Genomic DNA, 14,919 nt, shown 5'->3' on the forward strand with positions numbered 1-14,919 from the left:
CCAAGGATCCTCCCTGTAGCCAGTGCAGCCTCGCTGCTCTCCCCAGCACCCCAGCTCTGCTCCCAGTGGTGCTACCAGCACTTCCCAAGGCGGATCCCACTGGTGCTCCCCATGGATGTGGTTTGAGGGGGTGGTTCGAGATGGTGGCAGGAGGGTGCCAAGGTCATGGGCAGTTGCTGGTTTACTTCAGGTTGTATGGAAGGAGAGTGTTTCCCTACAGCACACACTGGCACCACAGGGACACAGCACCCAACCGAGTGGGATCCCCACAGACCCCTTACTCCTTCTCTGCTCTGCCTCCCTCCCTCTCCTCTCCTTGAAAGCAATGCAAAGATCAAATGCACGCCACAGAAACACATTCAATAAAAGGGAAAAATTAAATACAGTAATTACCTTTTTGTTTCTTTTTTGACAATACAAAGGTTCAAGTTTACTGCAAAAGAGAGTCGGTGCTACGTGGGAGTCTGAAGGGATTGGGCTTGGCCCAGGAGGAACCGACGGGAACCACAGTGGCACAGAAAAACGTCACTGCGGCTGGGGAGCCTTATGTGTGTAAATACAGCCTTAAACTACAGGAGAGACGCTAGAAAATGCTGGAGCCCTCTGCCCTGCACACAGAACGTGCCCTTGCAAGTGCCCACACCCTTCACCAGCCACCCAAAGCCAGGAGAGGCTCCGCTGGGCGCAGGTGGCTGAGCTTGGGTAGGCTGGGGTGGCTGCTGCATCCATCCTGCACCCCAATATGGTGCTGTGGGCACAGGGACTGGCATCACGACCCCACCACTACTGGGAAACCCATCCCTTGCACAGTGGCACCAGAGGGCAGCAATCCCCATCCTCACCAACCACCATCCTGGCAAATGGACTCAGTTGAGAAGTTGTGTGCAGTCTGCCCTGAGCAGGGCCAGGGGCAAGCAACAGGTCCAGCTGGATGCTGGGGCCAGCTGGGGATCCATCAGGGTGCCAGGGCAGGCAGAGGATCCAGCTGGGCACAAGGGCAGGCAGGGGATCCAGCTGGGCACAAGGGCAGGCAGGGGATCCAGCTGGGCACAAGGGCAGGCAGGGGATCCATCAAGGTGCTGAGGCCAGCAGAGGATCCATCAGAGTGCCAGGGCAGGCAGGGGATCCATCAGGGTGCCAGGGCTGGGGGTGCAGGGGGGCAGGGGAAGCAGTGCAGCCCCATGGGACCCAGGGTGGAAGGTGCTGGTGCCACGCTGTGACACGTGTGCCTGGGGACATGGGATGTGACACGGGGACACTGTCACCCTGATGAGAAGCCAGGGGAGGCTGTGCCAATGAGCTGTGAAGCTCAGCCCTGTGCCAGCTCCAATGCTGGTCTGCTCCATCCTTTCTGCCTGGACCTTGGGATGATGGCACTTGCCAGTCCCTGTCCCCACCTGCACCTCCACCAAGAGACATCAGGACCTCCCCACTGGTGCCAGGGAGCTGCCATGCCATGCCAGGCTGTGTCATGCCGTGCTGGGGACCAGGGGAGCAGAAGAGTGTTTCACTAAAACTGAAACATTCTGCTACAGGGCAAATCCACACAGACAAACCAAAATCTTCCACTGCAGCCATGGAGCTGGGGGTGGGTCAAAGGGAGAGCGGCAGAATCCACCCCCCACCTTTGGCACACTTGCCAAAGCATCCAGCACGGACATTTCTCACCTAAAAGACATTTAGGTGAAAAATTCCCAGCCCAGCTTTAAAAAAACCAAAAACACAAAGAAGAAGAAGTGGGGAAAAAAATGCTACAAAAACAGTGGCGATTTCTCAGCCGAGAACGTTGTACTGGTGACATCTGCAGATCCTCACCGCTGAGACACGCCACAAATTCATCCTGGTTTCCTCACACTGGAAGAAGCCAGAAGCCAAGGTGGTGCCCTGTTGAGATGGGGGATCCCAACCTCGGAGGCCACACGGTCGCTTCTAAGATCCCCTCAACTACATCATTTAAATACTATAAACCTTTGGGGAAGGGAAAAAAAAACCAGACAAACCCCAAACCCAACAGCAGCTCTTGCTGCTGGGAGCCGTTTCCTGGGCCTCTCTTGCACCCCAAACCCTCCCCTTGGACCCAGCACCCACAGGATGCACCTCTCTGCACCCCTCTACCTGGGGACGGTGGATGAATATGTGGCAGGAGGAGACAGGATGGATGGGAGGGAAACGCTGCAGCCAACAGCTTTGTCCCTCACAGGGAGCAGGATGGGGCTGAGCCGTGGTGCAGGTGGTTCCCAGGCTGTGGGGCTGCAGCAGGGAGGGCAAAGTTCACTTATTGCTCTGTGCGGCTGCGATGCCCGTTGCATACACACACACACACACACACACACACACACACACTTTGGGTGGGATGGAGGCAGGGAGGGCCCAGGTAGGCGGTGCAGGGGTCTGGGGGGGTCTCTCCAGCCTCCCCTGCTCCTTGCCTGCAGAGCCTCCCGCTGCCAGGTAGGGCAGGATGAGGCACTTCTGCTGCCACAGAGGTCTGGCACAGACAGCAAGGCACTGCGGGCAAGGGGTGCCACCACGGACCCCACCAGGCACCAGTGTGTCCACGGCTGCCTTTCCGTGCTGGGGCAGCAGCCGAGCCTGTGCCAGAGCTGCCAGGCTGCGGGTCCCCAGCTGCACCACAGAACAGAAGGGCCGGGATAAAAGCCAGGGCGGGGGGATACAGGGGGGCAGGCACCACAGGGCGGGTGGGCAGCACCCAGAGCCGCAGCGTGGTGGGTGCTCTCTACCCTCTCCACCCAGGCAGCCTGGCACCAGCCCCAGGGCAGCATCTGTCCAAGCAAGTGTCCGTGCGGGATGGAGGTGCCGCTCGGCGACCCCTCAGCAGCAGCGGCTAGTGGTCATGGCACAGGGCACGGTGCCGTTGGGCAGCCCGTGGCACAGGGCACGGCGGCGATCCAGGGCACGTGCCGGGCTCCTCTGGCACCGGGGAGCTGCTCAGCAATCGTATCCCCTCTCTTCGTCTCCCCGGTGAGTGTCCTGGCCGCGGCACGGCACGGGGCCTCCGCCGTCGTGCTCACATGCTGTCGGCCAGCTGGTGACAGTCCAAGTCGCCCTTCAGCTCTAGGATGCCCGGCAGCTTCACCCCCGTCTTGCGATCCACGCACCAGCACTTGCCGCGCTGCCCGTCCAGCGCCGGGTGACACTGAGGGGACAGGTTTGGTGAGGGGATGCCCGTGGCTCCATCCCCACGGGCTGCCTGGCCAGGGCAACCACGAGCTCTTGTGGCAGCTTTGCCACCCCCCACATCCCACCCCAGGGCTTTTGTGAAGGGCCTCGTGACACCCAAAGGGTGATCCCCACCGAAGCCAGGAGCTGCGGGCAGGCTCCGCCGTGCCCTGGAACTGGCTCACCCACCCGTGCTCCCCTCCCAGCCTCACCCTGGCTCTGCAAAATGCCCCCAGGAACAGCTCCCCCAAGCCCCCCTGGTCACCTGCTTGGGGTGGAAGTTGCCGTTGCGGTCGCAGTTGGGGATGGGGATGACGTACAGGTCCTCGTGCGTGCGGGTCTGCGAGGCAGCCAACCTCTCCAGCGCCCGGTGCAGCTCGCTCTGGCACGAGCCCTGCACCTGTGGGAAGCGATGGGGGGGGGGGGGGAGGATGAGCTGGCTGTGGGGCTGTTGCATACCCCCAGCACCCTGGGACCTTGACCCTGAGGTGCCCACCCTGCCCTCCCCAGCCCGCTGCGGTGCTCACGATGGGCCGCGTCTCCTCGCGGTGGTACGGGCTCCCGCTGCTGCGCATCTTGTTGCCGTTGTTGACCCTCTTCGCCTGCTGCTTCTGCAGGCACTTGCGGTCGTGGATGCTGCAGGGGTTGAAGCTGTTGTTGGGGTGGTCAATCTCCTCCTTCTCTGCAAGGAGATGGAGCAGAAGGGGCTCAGTGCCACGGGGTAGCCCCAGGGACTACGGTACCCCCACGGTGCCCCAGTCCCTGCGGAGAAACTCGTGCCACAGGCACAACGTGCAGCCAGTGCCTGACCCCACATCACCCTCCTTGGTCCCCATAGGCATCACCCACAACTCTGGATTCCCCTCCTGACCTTGTGTCTGCGCTGGGCTGAGCTCTCCCTGTGGCACTGGGAAAGGCTCTCAGGAGTTTTCACAACTCCTTTAGCCACAGTTATCATGGAAACACAGAATCCCAGAACGGTGGGGGTTGGAAGGGACCTTTGGAGATCACCCAGCCCAAAAATCCCCTTGCCAAAGCAGGTTCACAGGCTTTTTGTCAGTGTTATTGTAGGGTTGAAAAACGCAAGCTTGTGGCCCAAACAGACACATCCCACCATGCACCACAAGGCTGAAAGGTGGCCCTGGAAACCCATACCCAGGGAGCCTCAAGAAGTCCCCAGAAACCTCCCTCTGAGGAGCTGCAGTGGGAACAGGGGCATCAAGGTCTGCAGTGGGGCGGTTGCTGAGCACCCTCCGAGCCTGAGGCAGCGAGCGGGCGCTGCATCCAGGAGCAGAGCCGTGCTCTGCCATGGGGCACAGCCCCCGCAAAGACATGAAAGAAGAAATTCCTGGAATAAGAAAGTTAATCTCCCGCGGGGCCAATCCCGAAAGGCGGCGCTTGGCACCGTCGCCAGGAGCGCGGCCAAGCTGCGATCCCAGATGTTGGCAGCTGGATGGAGCGTCATGAGACCCGAGCTCTCGGCAAGACTTTCTTCTTTACAAAGCTGCCGGTCCCTCTGGTTTGGGGCCCGTTAACGCTCTGTGGATGGGGGTCCCCCCGGGCGCTCACTACAGGGGTCCTGCTTGTGCTCAGAGCTGCATCGGGAACGGCCTGAGAAGCGTTTTGACCCCCAACCTGCCTGTGCTGCAAAAGGAAAGCAGCCAGGGCTCCCTGCCCAAGTTTATCCCGAGTGGCTGGGCTTATACTAATCAATATTGCAGCCAGCAGTGGGAAAAAAACCTTCCGAAGCCAAGCTGGGGGGCAGTGACAGCACAGCACGGGTGGAAGCACCCCAGGGCTCAGAGCACCGGGGATGGAGGCTACCCAGGGCATGCCCAACGACCACAGGCATGCAGCAGGGTTGCAGCCACAGCCTCATGCCCACCACATCCCCACGGGATCCCAGCCCCAGTCCCCCACTGACACCTCACATGGCGGCTGCTGCTGGCGGGGCGCCCGGCAGCCTGGTTAAAGTTCACGGCGAAGCCCCGATCAAAGCCTCCCCGTTCGTTCCTGTTATTTGCCTTTTGGTTTAATCTTTTTCTGTTGGGTTGGTTTTTTTTTTTCCAGGAAATGGCTCATGCCCTTGAAATCTGAAACACGAACCCAAAGCCTCCAGGACCCCGCGCAGAGCGGTGCCAACCCTGGCACACACCAGCCCCGCTCGGCTGTGGCGCAACGCGGGCGCCGGCGGCAGAGCCCAGCTGGGGGTTCATAGGGGGCTTGGGCAAGGATGTGCCTTCCCTCCCCAGCCTTCCTCTTGCACCTCAAGGCAAGAAAGAGCCGGGTGGGAGGTTTGGTACTGGTGGGGACCATCATGCCAACACCCCAGCACCTCCATGCACCGCTTCTACGCTGTGGAAAGGCAGGACAGGGAGGCAACAGCTCTGCCTGGGGGAAACCCTTGCCCCCCAGCACAGACAAACACTCCTCCTCCCCCCACCAGCTGCCTTCAGAGCATCAAATCTCTCGTCTTAAATAAAACCAGATGCCAATAACATTTTCATAAGGTCACACAAAACGTTGGTGCCTCTGGACAGCGAGACAGCTCTTGCTGGCGCTCGGCTCCGAGGACAGAGCTGTGGGATCCATGGGTCCCCCCGACTCACATGCCAGCTCCAGGACCCCTCACTGTGACAGGCATCCCTGTGGTCCTTGGGAATCATAGAATCCCACAATGGTGGGGGTTGGAAGGGCCCCCCAGAGCTCTTCCAGCCCAAGCCCCTGCTAAAGCAGGTTCTCCTCCATCAGGGGGCACAGGAACGTGTCCAGGTGGGTTTGGAAACCTCCTGAGAAGGAGCCTCCACACCCTCCCTGGGCAGCCTGTGCCAGGGCTCCCTCACCTCAACAGGGAAAGAGCTTTTCCTTAAGTTTAAATGGAACTTTTTTGTGTTCCAGCTTGTGTCAATTACCCCTTGTCCTGTCACTGGCCACCACAGATTTTCCCACCAAGTGACATGCAGCAGCTCGGGGAGCCTCTCACCTCCCTTGGCCATTCTCCTGCACCAGCTGGGTGAGGAAACTCCTCACACTCCTACAGAGACACAGAAAAAGCAACTCCCCTGGAGCCTGGAGGCCTCTGACTTGCCAGCCTCTAGCACTGCTCCCTGTGCAGCCCACTCTGCCCTGGCCCCTGGGGAAGCCTTTCCAGACGCCATCCTGGCGTTGCTGGTGCCTGCAGGCTGCCCCTGAGCCATCCCGGACCTCTCTCCCTGGTCCTGCTCTGCCTGGAAGCCTCAGCACTGGCCACCACCACCCTGGGGCTGTGCCAGCAGAGAGAGGTTTTTAAGCTCCACAGGAGGAGAGGCAGGGGGGAGGGGGAGTGCTGGCTTGTCCGAGGGCTGGGGGAAGCCCCTCTGCTCAGTTTGGGATGGAAGTGGGTGCCAAGGGTGCTGCCCTCTCCAGCTGCACAGATCAGCAGCCCCATCCTGGCTGGATCAGCAGCCCCATCTCTGCTTGGCCTGCAGACAGGAGACACAAACGAGTCATTCAGCATCTCCATCAATTAACGGGAGCTGCAAATGAGGTTGGTCATGTGTGGAACTTGTGATTCACTGTGCTGAGCCCGTGGGAGCAGCGAAGGGCTCCTGCTCCACCACGCAGCTCCCATGGGAGTAGAGCCCAGGGCAGTGAGCAATGCCCAGGCACTGTCTGTCTGTCTGTCCCTGGGAGTGGGACAAGCATCAGGGACGCCGCAGCTCCAGCTCCGCTCCCCCCTACCCCACTAGCCCAGGTGCAAAGGACCCCACATGCCCCAGGGACCAGAGGGGACATATCCATGTGTTTTTGGCCAACGGCAGCACATGAGCCACAGTGAGTCCCAGCGCTCTCCACTTCCCCATCTGGCACCCTCGGTGTTGCCTGTGGGTGGTCCTGGCAGAGCCATGGTGCAGTGCTGGCTCTCTTGGCTGTTGGGGCTCTGGATTTGGCAGGTATCAGCACAGGGCAGTCTGTAATTGTCCTACCTAGAGCTGGCCCAGTGGAGTGTGGGGAGCTGGAGCATAGGGGTGTCTGGGGCACAGGCTCCAGGCACCTCCTGCCCCTTGGCCAGGGATGCTAGCTGGGGAAGCTTGACCTGTCCCCATCCCATGGGGATGCGGTGCTGAGCCCTGCCATGCTCAAACACAGCTGAGCACATCTCTGCCTCCTGGCTCAGCATCCATCCTGAGCTTGATGGAGGAGAGATCAGGATGCAGGAGAAGGAGTGAGGGGTGCAGATGGTTCCCCGTAAGGACCTCAGCAATGCCCAAGGTACAGCTGAAGCCCAGACGCTATCCCCAGGGATTGATGTGACAGAGCAACAATCTCAACTGGAGCCTAGGTGAACCTGCTTTAGCAGGGGGTTGAACTGGATGATCTCTAAAAGTCTCTTCCAACCCCCACCATTATGGAATTCTGTGACCCTGACCACTGGAAAGGCGCAATGGTGGGTGCTGCCAGAGTCTGAACCCAGCTTGTCCTCACTGCCCATGCCCCATCCAGCCTGAGCCATCAACCATCCATCCCGGTCACTGCACATGGGAAGGGAACAGGATCTGTCCCAGCTGCTGCTTATGGCAACCACAGGGGATGAAGGCAAACCCCATGGGGTCAGTTTTTTATTTACTCGGCACTAAATCACTCATCATGTGTGTGCTGGGGAAAACGTCCTCACCACTTCCCAGCTGCCACACACAGGTTCAGCCATCTCTCCCCTCAAGGCACCCACAGGCTGAGTTGAAAAGCCATGGCTGAAACCGCCCATGGTCTGGCAGAGCAGCAGGATGGCCCAGGAGCCAGCTCAGAGCTGGCAGGGCTTAGAGGCAGGGTCCTACACAAGGTGCCCAGACCCTCAGCCACAAGGAGAGGGTCTCTGGTGAGAGGGGTAACCACCTGCCTCCTAATAAAAAGTCCCATCCCGTGGGTCCTGGGCAAGCACAGAGGCTCTTTCCTGGAGAGAGAGCCATAGCTCAGCCCCTCTGAAAGCCCAGCCTCAGCCCAGCCCCCAGTCTCTTCCCAGGAATGCGAGCCCCCCGGGCTGAGCCCCCAGACAAAGTGTTTACTGTAGGAGCTGTACATTAACCGCTTCCCACCCGCTGCTGCTGCCGTTCATCCCGCACCCGCTCAGCCCCTGGGACGCAGCCGCAGCGGGGTGGGGGACACACACACCTGCTCCATAACCCCTGCCCCTAAACAGGCACTTAATTCCCTTCTGCTTATTCAGAGGGGACCCCTCAGAGGTACCAGTGGTGCCAGGGTGCCCTTTCTGTGCCAGGCAGGGCTGTGGTGGGGCGATGGAGCCTGCAGCCCCCCCAGCCTCACACTCACACTGGCTCCAGGCTGCTGGAGCAGGACAGAGACCCAAGTCTCAGACAACACACCAGGACCTTCCCAGTCCCAGCGAGCAACGTTCTGAAGGGCATCCTGCCCTGGGCAACGGGGCTCGTCAGTGCCCCTGTCCTTGCCACCTGTGATGCTGGAAGCAGGCACAGCGCCCGGTGAGGGAGCCCAGCTCCCACGGCCACCCACCCATCCCCAGCAAGGCCAAAACACTGCAGGAAGGAAAGGAAAAAAGCCTGCAAGTCTGTTTCCTAAATTCTCGGGGAAAAAAATGTGGCGTTACACAGGGCACGGCCAAAACCAACAGGCCTTGGCAGCCTGACGCTGTCCCGGGCCAGGGAGCCCAGACAGCTCCTGCAGGATGTGGGATGAGGACAGATAGACAGGCAGGGCAGGGGCGCTCTGCAGAGGGTCCCTTGCTGAGCACTCACAGCCAGCTGCTGTCCCTGGAGAGGGTTGGCCAGAGGGGCTCATCCACAAAGGACCCTCCTCACCACAGGGACACCGGTGGAGCTGCCACGGAGCAGCCATGAGAGGAAGGAATAGATGTGGGGCCCAGCCCTCAGGGCAGGCAAACACTGCTCCAACTCCTTCTGCTTACTGGGGAGCTCCAGGTGACCTTGCTCAGGGACACAGGGCTGGGACAGCTTGTGGGCTGTCCCGTGGCAGGATGCTGCTGCTCCCCAGCTCCAGGGGATGTGGTGCTGCAGGATGGGGAAGGGGTGGCATGGCATCCAGACCCACCGACAGGCCAGCCTCATGAACCACGTCTCCACACTCAGCCCCCCAGGAGTGGCTCCATTCCCACTGCCAAAGCCAGGGTGGGATCTGCACAGCTCTAGGGTTGGGTTCCCACCTCTGGCTCTGCTGCTGCCTCCCACACTCTGTCAGGAGAGTGGTGGGGGACTACAATCAACACCTGCCAGAAAACCCTCAGACAAACACAAGCAGGCAGAGCCTACAGGCAGCGGCTTCTCAAGCCTGGCCCTGGCTGCTGCCTGAACTCCGCTGCCCTGTCTGGCCGTGGGAAGGGCATAGCCCTCTGCAGAGCCAAAGCACAGAGCCCTGTCTGACCTGTCTGCGAGGGAAGCAGGTCATTTTCCTGTTTCCTTTCAGCAGTAGCAGCATCCCAGGGAAGGGGCAGCACAGGGGTCACCATGCAACAGGAGTTTCCCTGGAATCAGGACCATGTCCCCAGGGGCCACGGGTGCCTGTGGGCCCCCAGGATGACCTGTTCACCGTGGGTGACAAGTCCCTTGCAAAGCACCCCCCTGCAGCACACACAGTACCGCTGGCCGTGGCGCTGCTGTGCCCACAGTGGATAAGGATGGCACAAACATGACCCGTAAGCACCCAGCTGCGGGTGCCCCCTCCCTGGGATCCATGCACGCCCATCCCCGGGCTGTCCCAACCTATGCTGCAACACAATCGCTGCTGAGCCCCTCGCCCCGCTCCCAGCCCCTTGTCCCCAGCTCTTGCCAAGCGATCGGGGAGCAGCTTGACACAAACACGGACAAGGCTGCCAACCCAGCGAAGGGCCACTCCTGGCACTAGTCCCCAGCCCCTCCACCGCCCGGGGCCGGCCTTACCTGGGGGGTGGAGGCTCTCCTGGATGGCCTCGACGTCGGCCAGGTCAGTGCAGACCCCCTGGCCGTGCATGAGGGTGTGCAGGGGCCGCGGCACGCCGCGGGGCGGGTAGCACCGCAGCCCGGCACCGCAGCGCGGGGTGTAGACTCCGCAGGCGGTACCGCGGCCGAGGGCGCAGGTCGCGCAGCAGCCGCAGCCCGGTTCCCGCACCAGCTCCGTGCAGCCCTGCGGTGCTTTGCAGCGAGCCAGCCGTTCCTCCGAGCACGGCGGGCACTGGATCGCCTCCTCGCCGTCGCCCGGTGCCGCCGCCGCCGTCAGCAGCAGCAGCAGCGGCAGCGGCAGAGCGCGCCCGGGGCCCCGGCGCATCGCGGCTCCGCGCCCGCGCTCCGTTCCGCGGCTGGCGGCGGGCGCGGAGCGGCGGCGGCTTTATCAGGCCCCTGGCCACACCTCCCGCCGCCGGCACCGGGGCCACCGGCGGGGCCGCCCCCGCCGACACCGGAGAGACACCGGGGAGAGACGCTTCCCGACCACGGGCGCGGCGGCACCGGCGGCTTCAAGCACCGGGAAGGGCGGCTTCACAGCGCCGGGGCCACCGGCGGGGCAGCTGCGGCGCTGGGCGTCGTGGAGACACAGCCCGGAGACCCCCGACCACAACCCACACCCGCCCCCCCCCCATCCCAAACCTCCGCTCTGCAGACCACCCGCCACCTCCTCGCAGCCCCCAGCCAGCAGCCCCGACATCTCGCCCGCAGCCTCCCGCCCGGTCCTGAGAGCAACTGGGATGAACTGGGGATGGAAGGGTACACACACCAATACGGGGCTGCATCGCGGGGGCTGTGGCCAAGACCCTCAAGGAGGGCCAGACCAGGGTGGACTCCTGACGCGGGGGCTCGCGGTGGGAGCAAAAGTGCTGCCGGCAGCTCAGTCCAGGCTGCCAGGGAGGCCTCGGCTCCCCTTCCTGACCCTGCACCCGCCGACTCTCCGCGCCCCTCGACACGGCACCCGCCGGTCCCCCCTGCCCCCAGGTCCCGCACCCGTCGGGTCCACGCACCCGCCGGTTCCCCGCGCCCCCCGGCGCCGCCGTCGCCGGCCCCCCGTGCCCCCAACCCTCCCCCCCCCCCCGCCCCGCAGAGGCCCCTGATGAGATGGAAGCTGCCGGCATCTAGTGGCTATTTAGGAAAACAGGGAAAATGGGGAGGCGGGGAGCGCGATCATCCTGCCCTGCGGCTCCGTCCTGGCCAGAGAGCGGAGAGCCCGAGAGACGGCAGCGGGCAGGTCCCGTGTCCGGGGCGAGACGGGGCCGCCGAGCATCGCGCAGGGACCTGGTGACCAGTCAGCTGCGCCCATGAGTATCTCAGCCAGTGCCAGGCTCGGGGTCTGGATGTGCAGGAGGGTCCTGGCCACAACACGGGATGATGTGAGCTCTGGCTCTGGCCTTGTGCAATGGGAGATGCTGCAGTGCCTGGGCATGCACCTGGCTCGCTGCAGAGGGTGGCAAGGGGACAGACACCCCCTGTCTGTGTCGCAGGGACAGGATGTGTTATAGCCAGGAGTAGGGCAGAAACCTGCTGAACTCATGCACTGGCACAGGCTGCCCAGGGAGGGTGTGGAGGCTCCTTCCTTGGAGGTCTTCAAGACCCGCCTGGACACATTCCTGTGCGACCTGGTCTAGGTGGGACCTGCTTCTGCAGGGGAGTTGGACTGGATGATCTCTAAAGGTCCCTTCCAACCCCCATAATTCCGTGATTCTATGAGGAGGAGGGGCTGGGCATTGCAGGGAGCTTTGTTACACATGCCCAGGGACACACCAGCACAGCAGCATCCGGGTCCTGGCCATATCAAAACACTGGTCCTGGTATCAAAGCCACCACTCTGTACTGCACAAAGACTGACAAGGTGACTACAGCTATCCCCACGATGAGCACCAACAGGAACACAGTGCAGCCTGTCAGGAAGGTGACCTGCATCCTGAGCCCCAGCCTGGCCCCTTGTGTTCCAAAGTGCAGGGGAGAACCACATCCCGCAGCATCTACACTGGCCCCAACACGGACTTGGCTGTGCAGCAGGAGCTGATGGGGATTGTGGCTCTGCTCTGCACCACACACAGGGCAATTACTGGTCATTAAACTGATACTGGGCCTCACTGTGGGGTCCTGGTGTGGTAATGGGTGGGACCAGAGGAGCAGAGCTAGTCTGTAACACAGGGCACAGTGTGAGAACCCCAAACTCATCTCATGGGTGAGTACATCTACTGCTCAAACTGGTATTTTGAGGCTTGATTGCCAGCATTGGCTGCAGGGGCTCCCAGGACCACATTCTCTCTCCCATGTAGGCAGAGTCCATGTCCCCCACGTTCCTCAGCCCCTCCTTCTCCCCTCCCAGCCAGCACAGGGACCCTGAACAGGCATCAGCACCCAGCACTGCTCTGAAGCCCCTGCCCTGCCTGGCACTGCTGCAAGGTGGCCATGACTCGGAGCAGAGGCATTGGCCTTGACACAGTGTCCAAGCAGGGATTAAACCCAAACAGGTGCCCAGCGCCCCTGAGGCCAGGGCACCTTATCAGGCCTTGGCAGCTGCTGAACTGCTGCTGCAGGGACTGTTGTGTCTGCGATCAGACCAGCAGCTGGCAGGGAGTGTGGGGGATGGGGACATTCTTGATGCATGGCCCCGGGGCCTGTCTGCTCTCCCCCTTCACCAGGCACAGCACCTCCAGGTCCCCATCTCAGCATCATCCTGCAAGATGCACCCCACAGCCATGCTGCTCCCGACCCCCATCACAGCCCCACAGCCAAGCAGAGGGGCTCAGTATGTGGTGTTTGATGCTTAGTGCTCAGGGCCCACGCAGCTCCCCTGCTTGTGATAGCCCTGTGCCCCCATCCCCAAGGCTCTGTGGGCTCCCATCATTTCTTTCCCAGCATCAGTGGCTGTTTGGGGTTCTACTCCAAAACTGCTTCCCTAAAGCTACCTCAAACAGGATCTGGAGCTGCCCCAGCCCTGTGGTGAAAGGTTGCAGGTCACAAAATCACAGAATCACAGATGCTGTTAAGGGCTGCAAGAGACCTTGAAAGATCACCCAGTCCAACCCCCCTGCCAGAGCAGGACCACCTAGAGCAGGTCACTCAGGAACTCATCCAGGTGGGTTTGAATGCCTCCAGAGGAGACTCCACAACCCATCTGGGCAGCCCCTTGCCGTGCTCCCTCACCTCAACAGGCAAGAAGTTTTTCATTGTGTTTCTTTGGAACCTTTTATGTTCCAGCTTGTACTCATTGGCCCTTGTCAGCATAGGGCAGGGGCAGAAGTGGGTCTGGGGATCAGAGAGGGCTGGAGACTTCCAGCCAAGGATGGCACTGGGGAGACGCAGAGCCATTCACACCCACTGTGGGGTACTGACTGCACACACTGCAGGGCACAGGTATTGCACCCACCACAGGACCCCAGATGCTGTTTTTGCAGCCTTGTGGCCAGCTGATGAGTGAAACTGCTCTCCATCCACTGCAGGGCACCAGTGGCTGAGCAGACCCCACAGAGCACCCAGCCACTCTCACCACGGCCAATGACCCTTACTCTCAGACAGCCCCTTCCTCCACTCCTCTCCTCACTGGTTTTATGTCTCATTTCCAGGCAACATCTCTTCCCCAGCCCTCCCTCGCCTCGGTTCCAGCAGCTCCTCTTTGTCCCTGGCTCCCTTCCCTGCAGTTCCCGGCTGCCCTCCTTGCCCCTGACAGCTGGGGCAAAGGGTGACCTGGCTGTGTGGGTGCTCAGCCGCCACCGGATGCATCCCATGGGGCACGGGAGCTGGGGTGGGCCAGGGGCGTGTCGTGCAGCGCGGGGGATGCATTGATAACCACGGGACCCGTGGGGTGATAACCACAGGAGCTGTGCAGCAGCCAAGCTGCAGGAGCAGATGGCGTGGGAGAGTGGGATGAGCCGAGCAGCCTCATCCTGGGCAGCCAGGCCCCGAGGCAGCAGCATGAGGTCCGGCAGCACCCAGCACCTCCTCCATGCACTCTGCATCCTCTCGGTGCTGGCTGGGTGCCTGCCCGCTGCCACGGCCCAGTGGTTTAACCTGGGCTTGGAAGACACCACTCCAGATCCGGACACCAGCCCCACAGCACCCACCCTGGATGGGGAGGAAGGTAGGAATGAGGGGTTGGGGCTTCCCCAGCACCCCCAGCTCCTGTACCTCAGCAAGGAGGGAGCACCTCTGGCGTAAGGCTGGAGGGTGAGGTTGGGGGTAATGGGGTCTGGGGCTGCTGGTGGCACTGCTCCAGCCCCAGTGAGTGCCAAGAGCTGGGAATTCTGTGCCTTTCATGTCCTTCTCCAGCCCTGCCACCTCCCCCTCATCACCCCTTTGCTCCTGCAGACAGATACGCCGTCAGCATGAAGCCCACACAGAAGGTGCTGCTGAGCAAACCCCCGCTGGCAATGGCCCCCCGACGCCGGGACCCCCTCAACAAGGGGGCAGCAAAGGGCCGGGGCCGTGCCCTCCTGCGCACACAGAGCCAGGTGTCTTTCCCTGGGCAGCATCCTCCCATCTCCAATTCCCCCAACCCTCCTGAAACTCCCTAGCTGCCACTGGGCCTCTCACCTCATCCTTCCCCTTATCTGAGTGCTGCTCCACCCCTGAGCCACAGCTCAGCCCCCTCCCTGCTTGGAAAGGAACCACAGCAGCTCCTGGCATCGCCCCACGTGACAAAGCCCCACAGCAGCACTGGGACTCCGCTCCTACCCTAAGCTGTGGGCAGCCACAGCTGCAGGAGGGTCCCACATCCCCCCAAAGCCCCACACCAAGCTCTCCCATCTGTCCCAGCAGCACCGACCCACTGTCACCCCAG

The 14,919-nt window shown here is 61.8% G+C and overlaps 1 protein-coding gene across 1 annotated transcript; it reads right to left on the reverse strand.

The window, feature by feature from the left end:
• Positions 1-386: 386 nt before the first annotated feature.
• IGFBP4 (insulin like growth factor binding protein 4) lies at positions 387-10,470 on the reverse strand. The gene is made up of 4 exons (XM_062018120.1): positions 10,086-10,470; positions 3,705-3,859; positions 3,443-3,577; positions 387-3,154 (listed from the first exon to the last, which is right to left on the reverse strand). The coding sequence occupies exons 1-4, from the start codon at positions 10,447-10,449 to the stop codon at positions 3,026-3,028; spliced, it is 783 nt and encodes a 260-aa protein (XP_061874104.1). The 5' UTR covers positions 10,450-10,470; the 3' UTR covers positions 387-3,025.
• Between the last annotated feature and the right edge of the window lie 4,449 nt (positions 10,471-14,919).

The sequence above is a fragment of the Colius striatus genome, chromosome Z (genome assembly GCF_028858725.1).
Source record: "Colius striatus isolate bColStr4 chromosome Z, bColStr4.1.hap1, whole genome shotgun sequence".
NCBI classification, from domain to species: domain Eukaryota; kingdom Metazoa; phylum Chordata; class Aves; order Coliiformes; family Coliidae; genus Colius; species Colius striatus.

Coding starts and splice junctions, on each gene's coding strand:
- IGFBP4 (XM_062018120.1), bottom strand. CDS start 10,449: ATGCGCCGGGGCCCCGGGCGCGCTCTGCCGCTGCCGCTGCTGCTGCTG. Junction 3,860..10,085: donor GGAGAGCCTCCACCCCCCAG/GTAAGGCCGGCC, acceptor ATCTCCTTGCAG/AGAAGGAGGAGATTGACCAC. Junction 3,578..3,704: donor GCGAGGAGACGCGGCCCATC/GTGAGCACCGCA, acceptor CGCTTCCCACAG/GTGCAGGGCTCGTGCCAGAG.